Source organism: Sorex fumeus, unplaced genomic scaffold, assembly GCF_029834395.1.
Source record: "Sorex fumeus unplaced genomic scaffold, SorFum_2.1 ptg000003l, whole genome shotgun sequence".
Classification (NCBI taxonomy): domain Eukaryota; kingdom Metazoa; phylum Chordata; class Mammalia; order Eulipotyphla; family Soricidae; genus Sorex; species Sorex fumeus.
This window is the reverse complement of record NW_026606060.1, coordinates 42,438,572-42,465,167: the sequence shown is the minus strand read 5'-3', so window position 1 is coordinate 42,465,167 and position 26,596 is coordinate 42,438,572. Positions and strand designations below refer to the sequence as shown.

At 42.5% G+C, this 26,596-nt stretch overlaps 1 protein-coding gene across 2 annotated transcripts in view; it reads left to right on the top strand.

Annotated features, from left to right (window-relative positions):
• The window catches only part of FGD6 (FYVE, RhoGEF and PH domain containing 6), a 144,424-nt gene that overhangs the window by 69,502 nt on the left and 48,326 nt on the right, over positions 1-26,596 (top strand). For both annotated transcript variants that reach the window (XM_056117935.1, XM_056117934.1), the window contains 5 exons: positions 1,479-1,546; positions 1,634-1,664; positions 17,945-18,096; positions 20,646-20,802; positions 25,203-25,290. In XM_056117935.1, the coding sequence (XP_055973910.1) occupies positions 1,479-1,546; positions 1,634-1,664; positions 17,945-18,096; positions 20,646-20,802; positions 25,203-25,290 (496 nt within the window). The remainder of the gene's footprint in view (positions 1-1,478; positions 1,547-1,633; positions 1,665-17,944; positions 18,097-20,645; positions 20,803-25,202; positions 25,291-26,596) is intronic.

The following is a 26,596-nucleotide window of genomic DNA, read 5'->3' as shown; positions in this document are numbered from 1 at the left end:
AAGTGCTTGTTCTGCACCCAGTTGATGTGGATTTGATCCCCAGCACCCGATTTAGTCCCCTGAGCCTTCGAGGAATGATCCCTGAACACAGAACCAGGAGTCAGCCCTGAGCACTGCCAAGTGTGGCCCCACCACACCTCTTCAAGCTCCATCCCTTCCCCCCTAAAAAAAGAAATACTTTAAAACAAAAATAGCTCCATTCCTTGTTAAACTGCATCTATTTGCACACCGTGGTTTGACACTGAAATTCTAGAAGCAGGTGCAGATAAAGACCTAATATAGTTCATAGACTATGCTCAGGTAAGCAGACCTGCTAGAATGATCCCAGATTACTACTTAGAAAAGAAGGCGACTTCAGAGAGAATCACTACCAGTCTTTCTACTTTGTCATTTCGTTAATGGTTCCTGACTGAGCGTGGTCCCTTTCTATAATTTTTATCTTTGCTATGACATTGTCAGTCCCTGCTAGGACATTCGATTTCTAGTTGCGCCCTGCATGGCACAAGTGAATGGTTGTGGTATTGCCAGTGCGCATGTGAAGGAAGCCTCTTTCTACAACCAGACCTGACATTTCAGCACATTTTCATTTTCATGATAGCAGTCAGAATTTTCACCTTAGGGACAATATCTGAAGTGTTACTATTGCTTGTTCTTTATTCTCTGAGCTCTTAACTGCTTTCACCAGAGAAGAAGTGGGGAGAAACTCCTTTCTTTTTCTCTAATGTCCTGGGATCAGAGCTACCTTGAGCAGGACTTATGTGAATCTGTCACAACCACAATCTAAATATTGTGACCGCATTCCAAGTCAGACTTTTCTATATAAATGTTCTTTGTGTTTTATCTTTTTTGTCTTTGCAAGGGCATTTATTTTCCATACACATCTAGGTATATGAAAGAGTTTCATTTCAGTTTCTTACAATAATACTGCCTTCCCTGTAGGAGCATACTTCTGAAAGGAATGTTCTGTTGAGAGAGCCTTGGGCGGTAATATTGGGGCATGTTTGCTACAGAATATGAGAAGAGCTATCCAGACTGCACTTAAGTTATCTGACTTAAAGGTGGCTTAGCGTGAAGTTCTCTTACCCAGCTCTATTGGGAACTCAGTCTCAATAACCTTATTTGTGAACACCCCAAGAACTAATATTCATGTGGTATCTATGTAATGGAGTCACCTCCCCTGGGGAGTGGGATTTTGCTGTTTTGGACTACTAATGATTCTGCTTCTTCCACTCTTGGGGCCTGTCCAGGGCAGGACCCAGTGCTGTGGATGAACTAATCCTCCGAGCCCCCAGTTGCTCCCAGGCCCACTTGGGTCGTGGTGTTCAGCAATTCTTTTTTCCATGTTTGAAGTGTCAACCCAAAATGTGTTTTCATCAAAAACTAGAGGTGTCCACGCAGGATGCTACATCCAGCTAGCTCACAGCAGATCTTCTTTGTTCTTTTGTGCATTCATGTTTTCTCAATGCTCATATCCACAGGGTGAAGATACAGGAGTGAAGAGTAAAGTTCATCATATTGCGAAGGAGATCATGAGTTCAGAAAAAGTGTAGGTATCAGTTTTATCATTCACAAGACTGCTTGTTTCCCTTTGGGTTCATTTAAAACATTTCCTTCATTGTTGTTTTTTTTACAGGTTTGTGGATGTGTTAAAACTTCTGCATATTGTAAGTATCCTTTATTATTTTTAAATCTGAGAATGATTTCTTGTCATCTTTCCCTGCCCCCCAAAAGTTTTTTGCTTAATTCACATCAATGAATTCTGTGTTTATACGTGCATGTGCATCCTTAATACATGGTTATGTTTTTTCCAGTTCACACACATATGAATATAAAAACTGAGTTAAAATGTATCTTATATAGTATAAAGAGGGAATTTTCGGGGGGGAAAATATAGACCCTTTTTTGTTTGGTTTGCTTTGGTTTCAGGGTTTCAGGGCCACACCTCGCAGCGCTGAAATATTTGTTTTGGTTTACTCTTGACTTTGTGCTCACTTGTCACTACGGACAGTGCTTGAGGGATTATGTCTCTGTAAATTTATTCCTGTATTATATCCCTTTAACATATACTTTTAAAAATGATTTCTTCTTTAGACATTTACAGAGGATTTTTCTATCAGTAGAGTTTTTTATACTATATATATGTCATGATCAAAATCATTCTCAATCTAGTTGAGTGAGCTTCCATGCTTGCTTTTCAAGCTCGTATTCTCCCTTGCATGCATGTTTCTCTTATCTTTATGTATCTTTTCTTGCTTTTTTCTATTCTGGAGAAGTCTTTGTTCTCTCTTTGAGTACATATTTTCTCTTTTTTTCTCATCTCACATCTTTCTAAGCAAATTTTGTTCAGTAAAAACTCTCTTGCTTCACTTTAAAAAAAAGTGGGAGGGCAGTGTAGAATGAGAGTACAGAGGTTAGGGCATTTGCCTTGCATATGACTGACGCGGGTTCGATCCCTGGCATCCCATATGGTCCCCCAGCACTGTCAAGAGCAATTCCTGAGTGCCGAGCTAGGAGTAAGCCCTGAGCTGATATCACCTAGTGTGGGCCCCCAAATAAAAAAAAATGTTCCCAGAAATATGTACTTCAAATAGACATTTTTATAACTACTTTAAACTCTGTTTTCAGTTTTTATAATTTTTATAATTTTCAGCCTGAGAAAGCCCGCTTGGCAGCAGTGATGATCATGTCTGACCCTATATTCTTTTTATTTTTTCCATACACTCTTGCAGGTTTTTACAAGTTTCATTATTACGTATTGGCATTACTGTACATTAGTGTTACTTTTATTCCAATTATATTTTGGCAAGGTATTAAGACTTAACAAAAGAAAAGTGGTATAGTAGAGGAAACAATGAAAATAGAAATTGAAGTGAAAATTTCCCTAGATGGTATAATTATTAATATCTCAAACTTAATTGCTACAGAATGATAGGTTTAAAAATACCCATTTGTCTCGGCAAAGAGTATCATTATTTTCCATTTTCCCTTTTAATAGAACCATATGAACATGAAAAGTGGGTTATACTTAAGGGTGATTCACATTTCCCAAGTGATTTCCTTGTGCTCTATACTTGGTGTGGTAGAAACATGGGGGTGAACTTCTATGTGAAAAATCTCTAGCTTTGGAAACATTTTCTAGAACAATTCTTAACATTACTGTTGTTTTGAGAAATTATTTTCCATGAATAGTCTCACATAACTCTCAACTGTATCAGGAAGTTTTCTTGATTTTAGGAAATTAATTTTAAGAATTAATTGGTTTTAGGAAATTAATACACAATGTTGGGTCAGTTTCACAAATCAGTTGAGTTTCAGCATATTGTAATATCAAATAATAGAAATAAGCTTAATAAATTTGAGTGATTTCAAAACTTGATGATAGACTTCTATGCCCGAAACTCTCATTTGTATAAGTATTTCAGAGAGGAAGTCAAATAAAAACTGCTGCTTTCTGGAAAACTCAGAACATATCTGTAGGATGAGCAAACTGTTCCTATTTGACATATTTTCTGACAGACATGTTGAAATAGAAATAGGACCTTTCTAAGGAGATTTCAAGTATCAGCACGTTCATTGAAGCAAAAAATAAACAAAAATAAGCTAAAGAATGAGAAAGATTTGAGTTTGAGCCTGAGTTTGTTGGACTTTTGTTTTTGTCTTTGAACCACTTTTTCTTTGGTCCCTTAAGAAAGTCTTATTTGGTCACATGTTGAGGACTTGCCTATGAGCAGCAGAATCTTCACAGGTGCAGTGTCACAGACAGCATAGTGCTTCTTGCACTATTACAGTGAGGGATTTGTGTTGTTGTTGTTGTTGTTGTTTTATTTTAATTGTCAGTTCATAGTGGAGCAACATATTTGTAAAGTACAGTAAAAATACCATGACTAGATTGGAGAGATTATACAGTAAGTTTAATAAGGCATTTTCTTTGCACACAGCTGGCCCTGATTCCTGCACTATATATGGTCCTCTGTGCATCACCAGAAAATATCCCTGAGTGCAGAGCCAGGAATAAGCCCTGAGCACAGCTGGGTGTGCTCCCACACCCCCAACTAACCAAATGCCTTGGCCAAAACATATTGGTATCAAAGTTTCTGATCCATAAGGCCAAAGGGATAGTATAGCAGGTAGGGTGCTTGCCCTGTGCATGGCTGAGTGGGCTCAATCCCTAGCACTCCACACAGTTTCCTGAGACCCTCCAGGTGTGAGCTCTGAGCACAGCCCAGTGTGGCCCTTAAACAAACAAACAAAAAACTGGAACAGTCAAAAAGCATGAAACTTCTTATTAACAAAATTGCAAATCATGGTTCCTTGAGTAAAATTTTTAAAAAAAATAACCAGTGAAAGCCATCAATAGAATGAAGTATGGGAAGGAGCTCCTGTCACTGTCACTGTCCTCCCATTGTTCATCGATTTGCTCGAGTGGGTCCAGTAACGTCCCCATTGGAGACTTTGTTGTTACTGTGTTTGGCATATTGAATACATCACGGGTAGCTTGCCAGGCTCTGCCGTGCAGGCGAGATACTCTCAGTAGCTTGCCGGGCTCTCCAAGAGGGGCCATGTTGGCTGTGTGCAAGGCATACGCCCTTTCTGCTGTGCTATCGCTTCAGCCCTGAGAAGGAGCTCAATACGGCAAAAACTATGCCGTTGTTTCTCAAATCGTCTTTCCAGTTTTCATTGTGGAGTTCCTATGAGTAGAAGAAAATCACCTGACTCAGCAGTCAGTATACATTTTATAATTTCAGATGCCTTGCTTTACCCCTGTACTAAAATTTCATTTTAATCAAAGAGGTTCTGATTCCCTTAACTAGGAAAAGAACGAAAGGTGTACAAATGTATTTGATAATTTAAAGGTGTATGTCCTGTTTTTGGCCTCCTATATCTTAGACCAAGTCAAAAACACTTTGAGAAAGTACAAAAGACCAAGTGTTTTCCGAATTATCTCAGATCTGATAGTGGCCTTGGCTTCCTCTCAGCTAGTGTTTATCAGTGAGTCATCCTTAACCCACCTTGACTGGTACATTTTGAAAACCTCCTAAGCCTTTAATATTCGAGGGAGAGTAGATCACTTTCCAGCCTCATGTTAGCATCCTGTCTCAGGTCTTCCCGTGTTAACTCAGCAGATCCAAGCTCTAATTGGTATCTTGACAACAGGGCATTAATCACATTGTGACTCATCAGGAGGAAAAGTTTGTTACCAGAAATATATATGAAAGCAAGTCTTTTCTCATTTCATTTTTTATTTTTTGTTTTAATGTTGGGGCCACACCCAGTGCTCTGAGGTTATTCCAGCTCAGTGCTTGGGGTGGAGGTGGGGGTATCATAGCTGGTGATATGATAATTCTTCTGGGGAATCATGAATTTCCCTGATTTGGTCAAATCAGGCTTCCTGCATGCCAAGCCAAGATGCCCTCCAACGTGTTGAGTCTCTCTACCCTCCTCCCTCAACCCCAGACAACTTCTTGTTATTTGATAGGATATGTGCTAAATACTTACATAATAGGCTTTAGAAAATTCAGACTTTTGATATATATGGCAAAATCAACCAGATATTCAAATGATACATTATCTAGATACATAGATACATAGGGTACATAGTTTAAAATTTACCAGTGATTCTAGGAACCAGTTATTTAGTTGAGGATTTTGATCCATCAGTATTTTATTCACAGGTATTTGTGAGAAAAAGGAGGATAAAAGTGCCTTACGGAGATAATGGCAGGACTTTATAGTTAGAGTTTTTAGGTGAGACAGACTCTGCAATACTCAACACAGGAGTTGGTGGACTTTGAACAGGATTGAGAAAAGCATCTAACTTGCATGTTATCTCTCACAGAATACCCAAAGAGAAAGGAGATTTTGTTTTTTGGGTTTTGATTATTTCAGTTTTTTTGTTTGCTCTTTTGGCCAGGGGGGAAGCATACCCAGAGAAACTCAGGATTTACTCCAGGCTCTGTGCTCAGAGATCACTCCTGGCAAATCTCAAGGGACCATATGTGGTGCTGAGATTGAAACTCAGTGAGCCGCATAACATTAGAGTGTATCATTTCCCTGCTTAAAGTCCTTTTAAATCATCCCAGCTGCATTAAGAATAATAACAAGGGCTGGAGAGATAGTGTAGTGGGTATGGCATCTGCCTTCCCCATACTCAACCTGGTTTATTCCCTGGCACTACATACAGTCCACCAAACTGTGGCAGGAGTGATCTCTGATCACAGAGCCAGGAATAAACCCTGAACGCTGCAGGATGTGCCTCCCTTCTCATACCCCCCCCCCCCACACACACACACATAAATAAATAAATAAGGGCCAGGAACAGGAGATAGCATAGATAGTATAGAGATTAAGGTACATATCTTAAGGTACATACATAAGGCACATACCTTGCTTGCAACCACCCTGGTTTGATTCCCAGCACCATGTGGTTAAGTGTAGTCTTAGATGCCCCCACTACCAGAGGTACCTAGGTAGCCCCTGGCACTACAGGGCTTGAGAAGCACTGTGTCTCTGCCAGCCAAGCTGACTTTTGGCAGGGAGTGGAGTCACACCTGGAAGTGCTCAGGGCTTACTCCTGACTCCATTTATTCAGGGGTCACTCCTCGGGGTGCTAGGCAGAATGTTTGCAATGCCAGGGATCATTAAACTACCAGTTCTGTGGGCCAAGAATATCTGGGATGGGCCTCTGGGCCCCTTAAGCACCACTGGGAAGCATCCACCCTTCCTTCCTTCCCCCCCCAAAAAAAACAAAAAAAAAACCAAAAAAAGTAAAAACCCAGAGCTTTCACTTGATCACTTGGACTTCCTGTTAATTGGCGATTTGCTCAAACGGGCGCCAGTAACGTCTCCATTTGTCCCTGTCGCGTGCTAGTGTAGCCCAATGGTATCTGTTCGCTCTAGAAACACAAAGAGCCTCAAACCGATCGCTCATGATCTTGATGAAGAAGTCTGACCATCTGATAGGTGGGCGGCCACACGGTCTTTTGACATCCCGTGGAATCCAGTCGGTAACAGCTCTAGTCCAGCGGTCGTCTCTAAATCTCATTACGTGACCAGCCCATCTGATTTTTGACGCCTTGGCAAACAAGACAGCGTCCCTGATTCTTGATCATCGATGGAGGTCGGAACTCCGGATTCTTTCTCTCATTTGAGTGAAACGTGATATTCCAAGCATAGCTCTTTCAATTCCTCTTTGGGAGACCCAAATAGTGTTCTCATCCTTTTTGCGTAGGACCCAGATCTCTGAGGCATATGTTAATGCAGGAAGAACAGTGGAATCAAAAAGATGTGCCCGGAGCTGGAGGTTCTTTGTCCTCTCTCCAAGCCGCTCTCTTCCTCCTGCACAGCTCGGGTGCCAGGTCATTTGTCATGTTGACTTCTCAACCTAGGTACACATAGCTGTTGAATTTGGAGATGGTCGTTCCATCGAGAGTGAATGGAGCATCAGGAATGAGACTGTTTCTCATAAACATTGTCTTTGTGAGATTCAGTTGTAGTCCGACCTTTCCACACTCAGAGTTGAAGTCGGCCAGCATTTGTGCTGCTTGGCAAATGTTTGGTGTTATTAAAACAGTGTCATCAGCAAAGCGGAGGTGGTGTAGTTGCTGACCATCTATCTTCACTCCCATTCCTTCCCATTCCAGTCGTCGCATGATGTCCTCGAGGGTGGCACTGAAGAGTTTCGGTGAAATGGTATCACCCTGCTGAACCCCTCTCTTGACATCAACGATTACTTCTTTGTAGAATGGTGAGATCCTGGTAGTGAATCCATAATACAGCTCACAGAGGATCCTGATGTATTGAGTTTGAATGCCCTGATTGGCTAGGGCTTCAATGACCGCTTCCGTCTCAACAGAATCAAAGGCCTTCTTTAAATCAATGAACGTTAGACAGAGCGACATCTTGAACTCCCGAGACTCACGCACGACTGAAGCCCCACAGAACAAGATAAGCGGAACTCTGAGACTTTGGACTCCAGGCTCAACGGACCCAGGGACAGAGATTCTCTGCTTGCTCCCACCAACCACAGGTGACGAAGGGATTAAAATCAGGATCCCCACCCTACCCTGCCCTGTCTGCTTCCACAAACCACCAGAGACCCAGGGATTGGATTGCTCACAGAAGACCCACCCTACCCCTACCAGTACCAGATAAATACCCCACTGGCAGACCTCCACTATCTCCACTACCTCTACTACCCAGCCGCCGCCACGCTCCAGGACGCTTTCCGGACACTCCAGCCCAGAGCTTTAAAGAGTGGGAATTTTTGCTTTGCATGTAGAAACTCTGGGTTCAGCCCACAGCAGCACATGGTCCTCTGAGTACTGCCAGGTGTGACCAATTAATTACTTGATCACTTGATATCCTGTAACTCATCAGTTTGCTTGAGCAGGCGCCAGTAACGTCTCCATTCATCCCTGTCCTGTGCTAGTGTAGCCCAATGGTGTCTGCTCGCTCCAGGAACACTAAGAGCCTCAAACCGATCGTTCAGGGTCTCAAACTGAAGAAGTCTGATCATCTCGTAGGTGGGTGACCACGTGATCTTTTGACATTCTGTGGAATCCAGTTGGTATGTCTCTAGTCCAGTGGTCATCTCCAAATCGCATTACGTGTCCAGCCCATCTGATTTTTGACACCTTGGGAAACAAGACAGCGTCCATGATTCTCGATCATCTAAAGAGGTCAGAACTCTGGATTCTTTCTCTCATTTGAGTGAAGCGTGATACTCTAAGCATAGCTCTTTCGATTCCTCTTTGGGAGACCCGGATAGTGTTCTCATCCTGTTTTCATAGGGCCCAGGTCTCTGAGGCATATGTTAATGCAGGAAGAACAGTGGAATCAAAGAGAGTTGGAGGTTCTTCATCCTCTTAGCTGTTTTTTCGACGTTCTTGAAAGCGTTCAAAGCTGCTCTCTTCCTCCTGCGCAATTCAGGTGCCAGGTCATTCATCATGTTGACTTCTTGACCTAGGTACACATAACTGTTGCATTCGGAGATGTTCGCCCCATTGAGAGTAAATGGAACATCAGGAACGAGACCATTTCTCATAAACATTGTCTTTGTGAGATTCAGTTGTAGTCCGACCTTTCCACACTCAGAGTTGAAGTCGGCCAGCATTTGTGCCGCTTGGCTGATGTTTGGTGTAATTAAAACAATGTCATCAGCGAAGCAGAGGTGGTGTAGTTGCCGACTGTCTATCTTCATTCCCGTTCCTTCCCATTCCAGTAGTTGCATGACATTCTCGAGGGTGGCACTGAAGAGTTTCAGTGAAATGGTATTACCCTGCCGAACCCCTCTCTTGACATCAATGATCTGTAGAATGGTGAGATCCTGGTAGTGAATCCTCAATATAGCTCACGGAGGATCCTGATGTACTGACTTTGAACGCCCTGTTTGGCTAGGGCCTCGATGACCACTTCAGTTTCAACAGAATCAAAGGCCTTCTTTAAGTCAATGAACGTTAGACAGAGCGGCATCTTGAATTCCCGAGAAACCTCAATGAACTTGGTTACCGTGTGGATATGGTTTGATCATGCTGAATCCTTTTCAGTACCTGGCTTGCTCACATGGTTGTCCTTCATCTAGTGTTCTGCCAATCCTATTCAGGATGACTCAAGTGAACATCTTGTAGACGACAGACAACAGGCAGATCGGGTGATAGTTGTCAATGTCTCCCTTCTTGTACAGTTGTACAGTCCTGCTGGTTTTCCATTGGGACAGAACCTTGCATTCAGACAGGTAGCGTGTGAAGAGCTGAACCAGTGTATTGATGAGTACTGATGGCAGGTTCTTCAGGTGTTCAGGTCTGACCTTGTCTGGGCCGTGTGCTGTTCGCTTCTTTCCCGACGAAATGGCATTTCAGATTTCGGAACAGAGAATGTTGGGAACAACATATCCATTCTGCGGAATTTGGTATGTGGGCAAGTGGATGTGGCTATCGAAGTGATCCAAGTAGAAGTCATGGATAATCTTCTCCATTGGTGTAACCAATAAATGACTTTTTTAGGAGAAAAACAAAAACCTTCTCACCAATACCTTTAAGTAGAATGATCATATATTTTGATCTCCTTTGACAGCCAAAGTCTTATCTAGGCAAAATATTAATAAGCCCCTTTCCTTGACAGATGGACTAGTTTGGAGAGTAAAATGCATTTCCCCTGCCTCTGAGGTGCTGCTGTATGCTCTGACTTCTGGAAATGAGAGAGTAAAGAAAGAGGAAATCTCTCACTCACTCAGCATCAGGCCTCCTTCCATTTCTCAATTCCTGATGAGTCCTTTGATGTCAAATGGTCCCAAACTGTTTCTTTTGGCAGGGAGTGGAATCACACATGGCAGTGCTTACTCCTGACTCCATTTACTCAGGGATCACTCCTGGGGGTCCTGGGGAGACTGTTTGCAATGCCAGGGATCAAACTAGGGTCTGCCCAAGAACCTTCATCCCTGTACTAACTCTCTGGTTCAGTCTTTCATTGTGTTACATTGAAGGACTATCTGAGTGAAGTTCTTTCTGTTCGTTTGTTTTTGGCTCAGGACTTACTTCTAACTCTGTCTCAGGGGTCATTTCTGCTGGCGCTCAAGGGAACCATATATGGTAGGGGATTGAACCCCAATCAGCCTCATGTGTGGCTTGCCAACTCTGCTGTCTCTCTGGCCTGATGAATGAAGTTCTCTGTTAAGAGTCTTTCATATATATAAATTAATTTAACATATATTAATTTAATAGCACTGTAGCACTGTCCTCTTATTGTCATCCATTTGCTTGAGTGGGCACCAGTGACATCTCCATTGTGTGACTTTGTTGTTACTGTTTTTTGGCGTATTGGATACTCCACGGTAGCTTGCCAGGCTCTGTTGTGCGGGCAGGATACTCTCAGTAGCTTGCCGGGCTCTCTGAGAGGGACAGAGGGACAGAGGAATCAAACCCGGGTTGGCAGTGTGCAAGGCAAACACCCTACCCACTGTGCTATCGCTCCAGCCCGTTTTAATTTAATATATATGTATATATATATTAATTGAATCATTGAGATATACACAGTTACAAAGTTGTTTATGATTGAGTTTCAGCCATACAATATTCTCTCACCCATCCCCTCACCAATATATATTTCCCACCACTAATGTCCCCAGTTTCCTCCTGCCCCCTTCCGTTCCTCCCCCTATCCCCTCCAAGGCTACCTCTGTCTCTCTGTCTCTCTGTCTCTCTCTCTGTCTCTCCTCTCTCTCTCTCCCTCCCACTCCGCCCCCTCCCTTTGGGTGTTATGGTTTGCAATACAGAGACTAAAAGGTTATCATGTTTGTTCCTCTACCTACTTTCAGCACTCAATTTTTGTTCAGATCATTTCCAACTGACTTTGGCAGAGTGGCCCCTTCTCTATCCTAGCTGCCCTTCCCTCCCACCTCCCCCCCCCCCCCCCCCCACACACACACACCACCACTTGTGGCAAGCTTCCAATTTTGGACCGTTTCTCCTGGTCCTTGTTTCCACTGTCCTTGGAAATAAGTCTCATGATGTTTTTTTTATATCCCACAAGTGAGTTCAGTCATTCTATGCCTGTCCCTCTCCCTCTGACTAATTTCACTCAGCATGATGCTCTCCTTGTCCATCCATTTATGTGCAAATTTCATGACTTCATTTTTCCTGGTGACTGTGTATTCCATTGTGAGGATGTACCATAGTTTCTTTATACAGTCATCTGGTTTTGGGCACTTGGATTGATTCCAGATTCTGTCTATTGCAAATTGTGCTGCAGTGATCACAGAAGCATGTAGATGGCTTTTCTGCTGTGTTTCAGGACCCCCAGGGTATAGTTCCAGAAGTGGTATTGCTGGGTTTGTATGGAAGCTCATTTTCTAACTTTTTGAGGAAAGCCCGTATTGTTTTCCAAAAAGGCTGGACCAGTTGGCATTCCTACTGACAGTGAAGTAGAGTTTCTTTCTCCTGGCATCCTTGCCAGCACAGGAAAGCAGTTGAATACTTGCCTTGTATGTATAATGCCCTCGGGCCAGTCTTTAGTAGCAGAAGAGTTTCTTTTGAGTGAGGTGTTTGCACTGCCTTCTCTCTCTTTTTTTGGGGGGTGGTCACACCTAGCAATGTACAGGGGTTACTCCTGGCTCTTCACTCAGGAATTACTCCTTGCAGTGCTCAGGGGACCATATGGGATGCTGGGAATTGAACCCGGGTTGACCATGTGCAAGGCAAACGCCCTACCTGCTGTGCTATCACTCCAGCCCCTGCCTTCTCTTCTAAAACAGTTGCTTCTGGGCTCTGCTTCAGAGCTTCCAGAGTCTTGTGGATTCTCCGTGTTTGTAGTGTGATCACTTTTCTCTTCTTAGTGGGTTACTCATGGAGGTGTTTAGGGGCACTCAGGGACTCCTACTATCTCCCCATTCCCCCCAAAGCTAGATTTTGAACTCTGGTTTGTCTGAGCTCTTGCATTTAGTGGCTAGAATATGCTATGTTCTATACAACACAGAATCTCTACTGTGCTATGTAGGGCATAGTCCATATTTGAGTATATTTGTTTATTTTTAGAATTCTTTCTGTTGGCCCAAGAGCCCAGAGAAATTAGTTTTTTCATCTTCTAAAGAGGAAATGAGGATTAGAGACATAATTCAACAGACTAGTTCCATGTTTTGCATGCAGGAGTTCTGAGTTCAATCCCCAACACTACATGGCCCCCCTAGCAAGCTGGGAGTGATTGCCAAGCACACCACCAGCAGTAGAGCCCAGGGACAACTCAGTGTGGCCAAAAAACAGAAAAGAATGAATTTAGTTGTTGTTCACTTAAGATTTAGTCTGATGATTACTTGTTTATTGTATTAATGGATTTGGGGAAAATGAAATAATTTAAGATTGATGATTGCTTCCCCTTATGTTTTATGTAGTTGTCCATTGATGATGATGTATACTATCAACAGGTCTGAGCATAGAAAGAGGGAGGAATCATTTCAATGGTCAAATATTTTCATTTTAAAACAAAGTCTAATTGTTCATGTGGGACTCCACAAGCGCCCCCCCCACACCCCCCCCCACCCCCAGCATAAGCTCTTTGACCTTAGCAGCTGCTTTGCTTTTGATTAACAAGAGTGATTCTCAATGCCCTTTGTGTAGGCACTGAGCCCTGCAGAACTCTAGGTCTGCCCATATGTCCATACGGTCTTTGTAATTCACTGTGTCATCACAGTGGTTAAGTAATGCCCTTAGGTCAGGAAGCCTGGTCTGGACAGCTGGTAATTAAGTCACTTACTTTGGCACTGGTGATATAAAGCCTGACCTGGTGAACCAGGCCATCTGCTTCAAGCTTCGTTGCCTTAGATGTTCATACTTGATTTTATTGCATTGATTTTTGGTTAGGTCATGCCCAAGTAATCAGAGCTGGTAAGGCTAGTGTGTTAGTACCTCAGAGGAACTGAGTGTGCTTTTGAATAATCATCTGATTTTTATTTGTCCACTTTCTGGGAATTACAAAAAAAGAATATTATGGCTTGCTTTAAAATTCATAAGTCCATTTCTATTTCTAAAAATGGCAGCTTATGAACATTTGGTTGTTGTTAACAGAAACTAGATTGTGTGGGGTTCCTTTTCAGATATTCTAATATAAGAATAATTAGTGAGTCTTTTATTAGAATCATTGACTAATATTTTATGTGTCTGTTGTTTCCAATCAGCTCTTGCCTGCCTAGCATTTTCACTCTTGTTCTCTCTGATTTCTTTTCATTAACCACCCTTTCCACGATGAAAAAGAATGCTCTGGGTCTAATTTTCCAAGGACTGGTCCTTGTGGGTTTGCATCATCAATGATTTAGTCAAGGAGGTGTGGGTGAGTTTAGATTCTTCTGCCCCCAAATAGTTTTGCCTCTGGCACTTAAGTGTCATCACACATTCCCAAATTATCCTAGCTGCTAGTATTCAGAAAAATAACCAGATGTATGTTGTAATCGCCCTTCTCATTAAAAAAGGAAGAAAAGAGATGTTTTCTCTTTCTAATGGCAGCAATTCTGGAACTGGTTGAGGTTTGTGAAGAGTGGAGAAATCTAAGATCCTGCATGTAATTCAAGTGGGAATTAGTTGCGTGGCATATCACATGACAGTACAGCATGTTTTCTGGGGTGGTGGACAAGAGGAGAAGGAGTCAGGTCAGTCTGGATCTCGGCTGCGCTGTGTGATTAAGAAAGCCATGGTGAGGGGGCTGGAGCGATAGCACAGTGGGTAGGGTGTTTGCCTTGCACGCAGCCGGCCCGGGTTCAATTCCCAGCATCCCATATGATCCCGTGAGCACTGCCAGGAGTAATTCCTGAGTGCAGATCCTGGAGTAACCCCTGTGCATTGCCAGATGTGACTCAAAAGCAAAAAAAAAAAAAAAAAAAAAAAGCCATAGGGGTCAGAGAGCTGGTATAGTGAGTTGCCTTGCATGCAGCTAACCTGGGTTCAATCCTCCTGGGACCCCCATCTGGTCCCCTGAATACCACCAAGAGTGATCTCTGAGTGCAGAGCTAGGATTAAGCCTTGAACAACCCAATGTGTAGGAGTCGCCCCCGAACAAACAGAAAGCTATGAGTTGCTAGGAAGACTTTTGATGTAAGCGTTTATTGGCCTGGAAAGAGGGGTTCTCATTTTTCTGTTTTCAGAAGGACATCATTAGGACCTGTAATGGGGACTGCAGAGATTGCCCAGTGGTCTGAGCAAATTCTTTGCGCGCAGATTGATCCCAGTACCACACAGTTCTTGGAGCTCCTCTGGGAGTGACACCCCCGCCCCTCACCCAGCTAAAGAGACCTGTGATGGCACAACTAGTGGTTTCCTAGAGGAGGCCTTCGGATAATTTGTAATCAATACTTGGGTATGAACTCCTAAATTCCTATGATCTCTATTAAATGTCCTCTTTTCTTTTATAATCATTATGTTTCGGTTTTATTCTGACATGCTATTGAGAATTTTATAAAGAAGCATCTTGGGCCCTATGTTCTTCCAGAGCTGTCTACACAATAGTACTGGAAAAAGTAAAGTTTTGATAGGTAACTGGAGCCTGCGGTAATCAGCCGGGTCACTGGTCAGCCTTGTGTGGATTTAGTTGGCTGGTCTCCATTGAATGTGTCTTAAGTAAACACATTTCCATTTTGGCAATGGTGGTAAACTTACGGAATGCAGAGTCTGGCAAATGCTGTGTCAAACAGGGACTCAGCTTCTTAGCAGCTCATGTCCACTGTCACTGTCATGGCTTAGGAAATACTTCCCAACTGGAAAAGAAAAGTTAGTCGGCTGCCAAGGGACAGACACACTCATCACTTCCTCTACCAGAAGAAAGGACAATGCTTAATGCTTTGCTCAGTAAGGAACCCTGACGCCCAAGTGATAGTAATTATTCAACTTAAGGGGGGAAAATACTATAGCAGATATTTAAACTATTATTCTTTGAATGTATTTTCAGTGGAAGAAGTTAATTCACATTATGTAAATATATTCTATAGCTCTGCCTGATGGAAAACTAATGACTTTCAAAAGTGTTAAGTAGCTCTATTTTCTCTTAGTCAGTGTGAGTGTTGATAGAAACAAGCTGTTGGGAGGTGGAATTTGGCCAATATCCATTTGGTTTCTGGAGATATTTTGTGTGGCTTTCTGGATTGGCATTAATACAAGTTATGAATTTTTTAAATATTATAATTAGTTGTGAAAATAGTTCTTTAGTTTCTTTAAGCTAATGCACTGGTGAACCAATAAATTTAGTCCCTGGAACTGAAGGGTTCATTAGCATTTGTGGATATTAAGAGGAATTGACTTATCTAATGGGAATCGTTCATCATTTAAAATTTAACACTTTGGCCTGGAGTGATAGCACAGTGGGTAGGACATTTGCCTTGCACGTGGTCAACCCAGGTTCGATTCCCAGTATCCAATATGGTCTCCTGAGTACCACCAAGAGTGATTCCTGAGTGCAGAGCCAGAATAACCCCTGAGCATTGCCAGGTATGACCCAAATTAGTAATCTCCCCCCCCCCCAAAAAAAAGCACACCCAAAAGTTAACACTTTCTTGTCATTCACGAGAAGCATAAGAAAGAATATTATATGCATAGCATATGTATGTTACATATACTATAAGAATTTCTAAATATTTCTTGTATGTTAGAGGGAGTTCAGGGGATTGGGATTGAGATCAGTATATTTTTGCTTCTTTGGTTTGTCCATGAGGGGGAAAGCAGTTGAAAATAAAAGTTTATGGAGATAAAGCTTTATAGAGAACCTTTTTGACTCAGCCTTTTTTTTCCTCCCCTTTTTTTCTCTACTTTCATTATCTGTTTTTTTTTGGGGGGGGGGGCGGGTTTTGGAGTCTCACCCACTAGTGCTCAAGGACCACTCCCAGTCTAATGAACTGGAGAAACATGCATTCCAACCCCCTGAGCTGTCTCTCCAGCCTCCACGTCTTTCTTTAAGGTCTTAATTAAACCTACTGGGTTTTCATTATTGGTTTGGGACCGACCCAATTGAGGAGTGCTCAGGCTTACTCCTGGCAGTGTTTGGAGAACTGTATGTGGTGCTATGGCTCAAATCAGGGTCTGCTGTCTGCAAGGCAAGAGCCTTACCCCCCTTAACCATCTCTTTGGCCCAAATTCTGTTTTAAGTAGGAAGAATTTTGTTTTTACATTCTCGGGACTTTGGAACCAATTCCCCTATTGTTTTCTTATATCTTGAGGCCCACCCACTCAGTATTGTGAAATCTAGACATGCTTATCTTCAACCCTACACTTTCCAACCCAACCCTTTCCAACTGAGTGGGTGTGATATGGACCTATCTTTTAAAATGTTATAAATAATCATATTGGAATAAATGCATGAAAAAAAATATGTGAAAAAAGAATGTTTGGGGAGGAGAGTGAGAATAATTCAGCAGGTAGGGTGCTTGCCTTGTATACAGCCAACCAGGGCTTGATCCCTGGCACCACATAAGGTCCCTTGAGCCCTGGCAGGAGTGAGCCCTGAACGCCACCGGGTGTGGCCCCCAAACAAAAAACTGTTTGGGGCTTTTTTTGGTTTGAGAAGTATAATCCTTGATGAGTTTACCTAAGAGCAGGTGATGTAAGGCAAAAGGAGAAATTAAGATCCCGAGTTTAATGTTTTATTGATTCCTTTTTTGTTTTGTTTGGGGGCCATACCTAACAGTGCTTAGGGCTTACATCTGGCTCTGTACTCAGGGCTTACTCTGTGCTCCTGGTGGGCAGGGGTTATTATATGAAGTGCCAGAAATCAAACCAGTGTCTGTCGCGTGCACGGCAAGTACTCCACTGTACTATCTTCCCAGCCCCTATTTTGTTGATTCTGTGTGCCAAAACTAGACAGATTACTAAATGCCTTCTGCACAATATCTAATTAAACTGTCATAACTCCTACACCCATTTCACAGATGAGGACAATGAGGCTAGTCCAAGGAATCCTAGAAATAAAAAAATAAGGGCCAGACTCTAATAATGTCTATCTAGTATGTGCCACTCTCCACATGCCTCATTTCAAATGCTTAAACTGTTAGGAAAGAATTCCTGAATATGGGCAATGTAACTCATAAATCCAGAATAAAATTAGATATCCCAGATACTTCTCAAATAGATTGTTTTCTTATGGAAGCACTAGAAGAAGCTAAAGTCTTCTTAGAATTGTAGTGCAAATTCCCAGGCATCTTCATTGTGTAATTGATCAGTACTAGAAGATTTGAGAGACATATCCTCCAGTCACAGGAAAAAGCCGCCTTAGCACATTGGTTTTATTTTTATTTTCTTATAATATTCTACCTAGATTAATGGAATAGGAGGTCAGAGATATTTTGAGTTTGTAATTCTATGTAGGAAGTATAGTTTTGTCAGTTGTATTATCAAAGGAAAGAAAGGGACTAGGGAAACAAAGCTTTTCATCAAGTTATATGTATATATATATATATTTTTTGTCCTCCTCTCTGTAATAGGATTTCCGGGATGCAGTGGCCCATGCTTCCAGACAACTTGGCAAACCCGTAATTGAGGACCGGGTTCTAAATCAGATCCTATACTACTTGCCACAACTCTATGAGCTCAACAGGGATCTCCTGAAGGAACTGGAGGAAAGAATGTCCCACTGGTAATAATAAACTGTGCAGCTTACCCACTTTCCAATGATAGCGCTTTTAGGGCCCTACACGTAACATAGGGATGGCCCTCAAATTAATTTGTTTCTATATATTGACCTTGCTGGACAGTGAACTGTAAACTGATTATTTTAGATGGTCAAAATTCACAATTTTTGTGTACTGAGCTCAATACTGCTCATTTTAAAACTTTTGTTAATATTCTCTCAAAAGCAAGAAGGAATCATTCAACCTGTTTAACTTTTATGGGCATCTTTGTTAATCAGGAGTTTAAAGATTGATGTCAGCTTGTGAAAGTTTTAATTTTAACTTTTTCATCAGTTTACAATATTATGAAATTTTAAGGGCTTGGCTTTACAAACGTATAATAATCATCACTCCCTCATCATCATTCCCTTAGTTTTCTGGAGTATCTTTCTTTTCTTTTCTTTCTTTTTTTTTTTTTTTTGACCTTTTTGGGTCACACCCAGTAACAGCCCAGGGGTTAACTCCTGGCTTTGCATTCAGAAATTACTCCTGGCAGTGCTTGGGATGGGATGCCAGAGATCCAAACTGGGTGGGCTGCATGCAAGGCAAACACCCTACTCACTGTACTATTGCTCTGGCTCTCTTTTCTGGAGTTTCAAGTTATGCAAATCCCTTTGAATTTTTTTGCAAGTGGGTTTTCGGGGAGGGTTTTGGGAGGGTTTGGATTTTGGGGTCAGGCCTATGTGCTCAGGAGTGACCCCTGACAGTACTCAGGGACCATATGTGGTGCTAAAAATTGAGCCACGGTTAGCCACATGCAAGGCAAGTGCCTCACCTCTTTGCTTTTTACCATGATTGAATTATTAATAAAGAACCTGGGTCTTGACTAGAGAGAGCCTTACTTACAGGGAGTGAGGTGCTTGCCTTGAATGTGGCCATCCCGGCTTGGAATCCCTGGCACCACCCATGACACAGAACCAGGACTCAGCCCTGAGCACTGCCAGTGTGACCCCCACCCCCAACCAAAAATAAATCCATGAATGATGACTAAATAAAAATATTTTTAAAAGAACAAAAACCCCACAAAATTTGAGTCTAAAAATGTTGCCTACAATATAATATTTTAAGAGAGAGAAATCAAACTTCATTACAGTATACTGTTATATATTATTATTAGATATTGTTGATTTCTTACTGTGGGTAATTAAAATCAAGCTTGATCAGAAGTATGTGTATATAGGAAAAATAGCACTGTATGGGTCAGTTCAACCAGGTTTCAGGCATCCAGGGAGTCTTAGAACATATCCCCCCAAGAAACGGTGGGGACTGTTGTTTGGTGACACCTTTGGAAATATTCAGAAGTTTAGTCTAGGAAGATTGAATTTATTTTGGGGTCCATGGGGAAGCTCAAATGATTGTAATCATAAAATAGTACCACATACTTTCTTTTTTTGGTAATTAATACATGTTTATATTTTTCAAAGCAGGAAAATCAGTTACCGAGGACATTATCCCATATAAGCCTTTCCAAAGCAAGATTGCTTTGACCAAAAAAAGAGGGGAAAAAGAGATAACAATTATTTACAAGAGTCTTAACTAGGAGTTAGTTCCATACTCTCTTACTTTTTTGATCTAAATTTCCCAAAAGATACCATCTGTCAGTTTGGGATTAATGTGCCTCTGCATGTTGGGAAAATATGCTAGATAAGTGATTTATACTTAGCTACAGACTAAGTATGAAATAACAGACTTAGGGACAGAGGAATGACTAATATCTAATGACTAGATATACTTAAACATTATGATAGACACAGTATATTATTACAAGAGTTCTCCTGTACATACCTTGTCATTTTTTCTTGTAAAAAAAATTCTCTTAAAAATAATGTGAATTACGGGGCTGGAATAATAGTACAATGGATAGGATACTTGGTCTTGCATGTGGCTGAACTGAGTCTGATTCCAAGTAGCCCATGCAGTCCCTAAGTCCTAGCAGGATTGATCCCTGAGCACAGAGCCAGGAGTATGCCCTGAGTACATCTGGGTGTACCCCAAACCAAAATTAAATAAATCAGAATAAAAACTGACAGTGACTGTAAAGGAACTCAGCCAGGATTCTGTAGCTCCAGGCACATGATGAAAGTCTGCATGGTGGGATTAAACTCTATGCCAGTGTGGTTGTCAAGTTGTCAAAGGGGTCGAAAAGAAAGACAGCAGTGGAGCCACCGCTGGGACTTTGTAAATTGTGGAAGGGAGTTGTTTGTCTGAGTGGCATAGGTTGTAGAATCAAGTCCTAGATAGGTTGCTCATTTGTAAACTCTGATGGAAGAGAATGAGGTGGAGGGACAACTGGTCAGGGGCCTGGCAGTGTCCAGGCAAGACTTGATGGTGGCAATAGAAATGGTGAGGAACGGGCACTCGGGATGTTTTAGAAAAAGGGTAGAGGAAAAAATAAGGCAATGTCTTGGATGTGGGGTGGTCGCTTGGATATGGGGATCTGCTTGTATCCAGGGATGTATTTTAGATAGATCTGTGACTTTTGTTATGTCTTTGCACGTCTGCTGTACATCCTTAGGACCGAACAACAAAGAATTGCTGACATCTTTGTGAAGAAGGGACCATATCTCAAAATGTATTCTACATACATCAAAGAATTCGATAAGAATATAGCTCTGCTGGATGAACAGTGCAAGAAAAACCCAGGCTTTGCTGCTGTCGTTAGAGAATTTGAGGTATTTTTGCCACTTAATGGTATTTTTTTTTTCTGTTTCGTTTGTGCTTAAAGCTTCTTGATTTGTGAGAGATTGCAAGCAAGGCTTCCAATTAAATGATATTAAAATAAAATCCCTTCAAACCCAAGGAGGAAAGTGTTCTAATTATATGTTAAGAATTCACTAGGTAAAAAGGTTTAATTTTGAAACACTATTATTGCACAGTGTAATATTTTGATGGAACTTTAAAATAAGTATATAGTTCAGTAGGGGACAGCACATGCCCTTTGTTATGCAGTGGATCTTCCTAACTCTTTCCATCTTGTAAAACTGAACTACCCAATAAACAATAACTCCCCATTCTTTCCTTGCCTAGTCCCTGAAAAAAAAAAAAAACATTTGTGTGTGAATTGACAGCTATAGGGACTGTGCCTTATTGTTTTGTTTTTGGACCACACTCAGAGGTAATTAGAGTGTACTCCTGGCTCTGTTCTCAGTGGTTACTCTTGGCAGTACTGGGGACCATGCTGGGCATTGAATCTAGCCAGGGCCACCTGCATGCAAAGCATGCCATGACCTGTAGAGCTACCTCTCTGTTTCTGAGTATTGCCTGTTTGGGGGGTTTGGGCCACATACAGCTATACACAGGGCTTACTGCAGACTACTCAAGGGACCATATGTGGCACCGGGGCTTAAACCCTAGTCAGTCATGTGCAAGGCAAGTGCCTTACCCACTATTACTATCTTTCCCCCCACCCTATGTCATACTTATGTATTCTTATTTTGGGACCACACACAGCTGTGCTCAGGGCTTACTCCTGGCTCTGTGCCTCTGTGCTCAGGAATTACTCCTGGCAGTATAAGGACCATATATCTACCTGTGATCAAGACCAGGTTGGACCCATTCAAGGCAAGTGCCCTACCTACTATGCTCTATTTTTGTTTGTTTTTTGATTTGGGGGGATTTTGGGTTTTGTTTTGTTTTGTTTTACTTTTGAAGTCATAGCACTGAGCAATGCTCAGGGGTTATTCTCTTGGCCCTGTGCTTTGCACTCAGGAATTACTCCTGGTGTTGCTTGGGGACCATATGGGATGCTAGGGATAGAACCCATGTCAGACATGTGAAAGGGAGATGCCTTCCATGCTGTACTATTGCTCGCTGATCCCAGAATGTCTTAGCTTTTAACCCCATGTTTCTTCCATTTCTCCAACACCAGTCTGCAGTGGTGGGTGGGAAACATGATTTGTTTCTCTTTAAACAAATAAATAAGTTTTATTGTGAAAAAATTAATGACATGTTACAGCTAGAGTTTTATGTTTTGTCTAAAAGCCGAGTTTTATTGGAGGTGAAATGACATAAAGATTTTTGTTTTGTTTTGTTTTGTTTTGGGGCCATACCTGGTGATGCTTAGAGTGTCCTCCCGGCTGTGCATCAGGAATCACTTCTGGTGGTGCTGGGGACCATATAGGGTGCCAGGGATGGAACCTTAGTCATCTGCGTGTAAGCAAGCACCCTACTCGCTTGCTGTGTTTTTTAAAATACTGGTCTACTCTTTTAAAACTTAAAACTAGCAGTGAATTGCTGTCACAAAGCTAGAAAAGTTTTAAAGGTTTTTGTTGACTTCTCATTTATACAGTAAACAATGAAACCTCTGAGTTTTCTCCTTTTCTTAAACAGAGGCATCATGAATTGCAGTCAGCTGAATAGGAATGTTTTAGGTACACCCTGCTACTGCAGTACACCCGCCAGCCCGTGTTTACTTCTAATCTATTTCACTGTCACCATTTGTCCTCTCTCCTGCCTCTCTCTGTTTTCTCTCCCCTGATATCATCATGCTGTGAAGGGAAGAAGCGTGAGATGAATAACCATGGCAACCGATTGCCAGCCCAGGCTTTCTATCAGTGTCTAGTGCGTTCCTCTGTTGCCTTGGAAGCAATGGGAGCATATGACAGGTGAAAGCCAGCTGTCTTGTTTAATGATGCTTGCATGATAGGTGCTTTCTTAACGTGCATGATCATTAGGACTTTGTAAAATTTTTTGTTTTTTTTTTTAACCAGACCTTGGTGGTTATATTTTTTGGAAAAAGATAAAAAGAAAACAAAACATTTTGACCGAATGCTGCTTAAATGAGGGGGGAGGAGGGAAAGCAGTGTTTTTTTCTGTTAATCTGAGCAGTAGAAGAAACAGCTGAGATTTAAGGGACAGGGCCCAGCGAGAGAATACAGGGGGTAAAACATACTAGATATACTTAAACACCATGATAGACACAGTGTGTAATTACGAGAGTTCTTCTGTACATACCTTGTCATTTTTCTTGTAAGAAAAAAATTCTCTTAAAAATAATGTGAATAATGGGGCTGGAATGATAGTACAGTAGTGCTCACCACTGACCCCAGTTCAATCCCCACTGCCCCCTAGTACTGCTGAGAGTGACCCCTGAGTACAGAGCTCTGCGGTAAGTCCTGAACACAACTGGGTGTGTCCCTAAAATGAACAAACAAACAAAAAATAATAAGGAACATTTTTATTGGGTTGTGGTGATACCATCCCACAATAAATTCTGGTGTTGGAAACCTGGGGGTGAGGCTCAGACATGGGCAGGATATCTTTTTCTGTGGGGACCACATGCTTTGGTGCTCAGGGGCTGTTCCCGGTTCTCTCTACAGTAGCCTTGGCAGAGCTCAGAGGCACATATGTGACGCTGGGGTTTGAACTAGGATCAGGGCTGTAACAGCCTCATGAATAACAAGCATCTTACCTTTTGTAATACATTGCCAGTCCAAGAAGTATCTTTAAAAAATTTTTTTAATTCTAATTTATTTTTACCTACTATGGAAAAGAGCTGTAAGGATGGAATCAACAACTGTTAGGGTCAAGTGAAAATGGCTGAGGAAGGCCGATTAATACCGCAAAGGAATAGAGCTTATGTTTTGTTTGTGAGAGCCCTTAGTTTGATAATTGTCACCACATGGTCCCCTAAACACTGCCAGGAATGACCCCCCAAGTACCAAGCTGGGAGTGCCCCCAAGCACCACTGGGTATGACCCCAGCCCCTGACACGTGGCTAAGGAGTAAAATGTTCTGTTATACATTATGAGTTTCATTTTTTTTATAGCACTTCATCTGCAAGTGAATAGGATATCCTTCAGGTTTAATCGGAAAAGGATGCTTTGCAAGACTGTCGTCTTCATTTCTCCAGTTCTCCCTCATGCCACCTATTGTTATTTTGAGTCTGTTGGCTCTGGTTATGACTTGAATGCTATTCAGATAATGGTTTTGTGTCTGTCGCCTTAGCTTTGGGGCTGGGCATCTCCTTCTTGGTCATTGGGTTTGTTTGTGTTTATGAAACCCTGGCAGATGCTCTTCCTAGCAGCAGCTGCAGAGAAGGCTCTGTTGGAGGCACTGGAAGAGCTTGGTTGGGGCTGTTTTCTTAGTTGGGGCCGGGAGTACGTTTTCCCAATGACTCAGTTACATGCCTTCCTCCTAGAGACGGTGCAGTTGCTTGTTCATCAGCTTTTGCTTTAAATTCTGCATTAGCACTGTGCCTCAAAATAAAGGGAGCTTCTCACTGAATCCCTTTGCAAAAATGTCTGGCTGTTGATTTGTTTATTTATGGAAGTAGAATAGTTTTACTGAGGGAGAATACTAATTCTAAGGAGATTTTGAGATGAGAGAAAGAGGGGGGAAAGGAGAGGGAGAGGAGAGTGAGAGAAGAGAGAGAGAGAGAGAGAGAAGAGAGAGAGAGAGAGAGAGAGAGAGAGAGAGAGAGAGAGACCCAGAGACCCAGAAACCTAGAACAAGGGAAGTGTGTGCCCTCAAGTGGTGTTTCTCAACCTTTTTGACCATTGCCCCCTTCAGGACTGCTTCTTCCCCCATCCTACTGGTCGGCCTCCTAGCCCAGTGCTGTGCATTTCTGGAGAGGGAAGGGAGCCGCCCTCAGGTGGGGTGCATCAGGCTGATGTGACTCCGAGTCCTGCCTGTGGAGGCACCTTGCTTCGTAGAACATGGGAAACTGGTCCTCAGTAGGAAACCTGCCACTTGAGTGGGTGGGGGATAGGACAGGGAGGGGGCAACGCCAGCAATGAAGGGAAGTGTTGAGCTGGGACGAGGAGGTGGTCCTGAAAGGTGGTCAGGTGTTAAGTATGAAACCCTGTGAGCAACAGTACACAGTGCAAACACGTAATAAATAGAAGTGTGACTCTCATCAAAGCAGGTGGGATGCAGAGGGCGTGGTTTGGGCGAGCAGGAGGGAGTGGACATGGGTAAGGGGATCGGTGTTGAAACACTGCATACCTGAAACCCAGTCGTGAATAACTTTGTAATTCCATGGTGACTAAATTTAGAAAAATAATAATTAAAAACTCTTTGGACACACAGAGAGTGAATGTTTGTATTGACCTTCCTTGCCTTTACCTTTCAGATGAGCCCCCGCTGTGCTAATCTGGCCCTCAAGCACTACCTGCTCAAACCCGTCCAGAGGATCCCCCAGTACAGACTGCTGCTGACAGGTGGGCTCCTGGCTGGTAACCCACGCCATTCCTGTGACACTGAGCCTTTCCTCCGCATACCTGTCTCCTCAGATCACTCTAGTGACCCTGTTTGCCTAATGTGCATTGATGGGTGGCTGGTAGCCCCACAGTTCCATTCCTGCAGCCCAAGTTCTTTTCATTCTTTCAACATCCCTGAGTACATTCTCTGCCTTGAGCGTTTATATACATTTAACTGCTTTTGTTCAAAATATCTTCTACCATCCCAACCTTGCATCCTCACATGGTTTTTACCTTATTAGCACTATTAATCCCATGAAGATCCTTTCCTCGTCACTCAAGAATGAGGTTTAGTGCACTGGGGAGATAATACAGAGTTAGAGCACATGCCTTGCAAGTGTCCAACCCAGGTCCAAACCCCACTTCACATGGCTGTTTGAGCATTGTTTGGAGTAGCCCTGGAGGAACCCAGGCATTTCTGGGTATGACCCTGGGGGCCTCTGACCATGAGGGGTGGCCCTGGGGGTCCCTAGCACTCACTCACCATCAGCTCAGTTGTCTGAGTATTGCAAGGAGTGGCCCCCAGTACTCTTTTTACAGCTTGGGAGATAGTCCCCTGCCCCTGCCAAAAAAAAAATAGGTTTAGGGTTTAAGACTAGAGATATAACTTAGTGGTAACATACATGCTTCATATGTGTGAGACCCCAAGTTTGATCTCCTGTACACCCCTCCCCCCACATACCAAAAAAATTAGGGTTAGCACGTCACTCCCACATGTCTGTCTCTGAACTTTCATGGTCCTGATCTCTTCAGAAGGTTGTTAGAGGCCTGAGGTGTGAGCCATGTGCTTAGATTAGTGCTTTGGTCAAAATCAATTCCAAACAAGTGATAGTTGGCCTTTAGTGGGAGTAGCCGTATGGTCGTCATCAGTACACTGTCATGGTCATTGTCCATATTCTACAGCGTCAGCGTCAAGGTGAATAAAAACAGGAGGAAAGAAAGGGAAAAGGGTATGATTTGATTGAAGTTACACACCAACACTCAGGACTTTAGATTCATTTACTCCTTAATTTCTTTATCATGGGGCCGGAGAGAGAGTACAGTGGGTAGGAGGACACTTGCTGATAGACACACAGCTGACCCCATTTCTCTCCCTGTCCTTAGTTATTGTCCCCTGAGCTCAGAGCAAGGAGTAAGCCCTGAGCATACTTAGATGTGACCACAAAACCAATAAGTAAATAAATGAATGGAAGAATAAATAAAAGAATAAATTTCTAGGGGTCAGCTCAAAGGGCTGGAGCACATGCTCTGCATCAGAAGGCAGTCC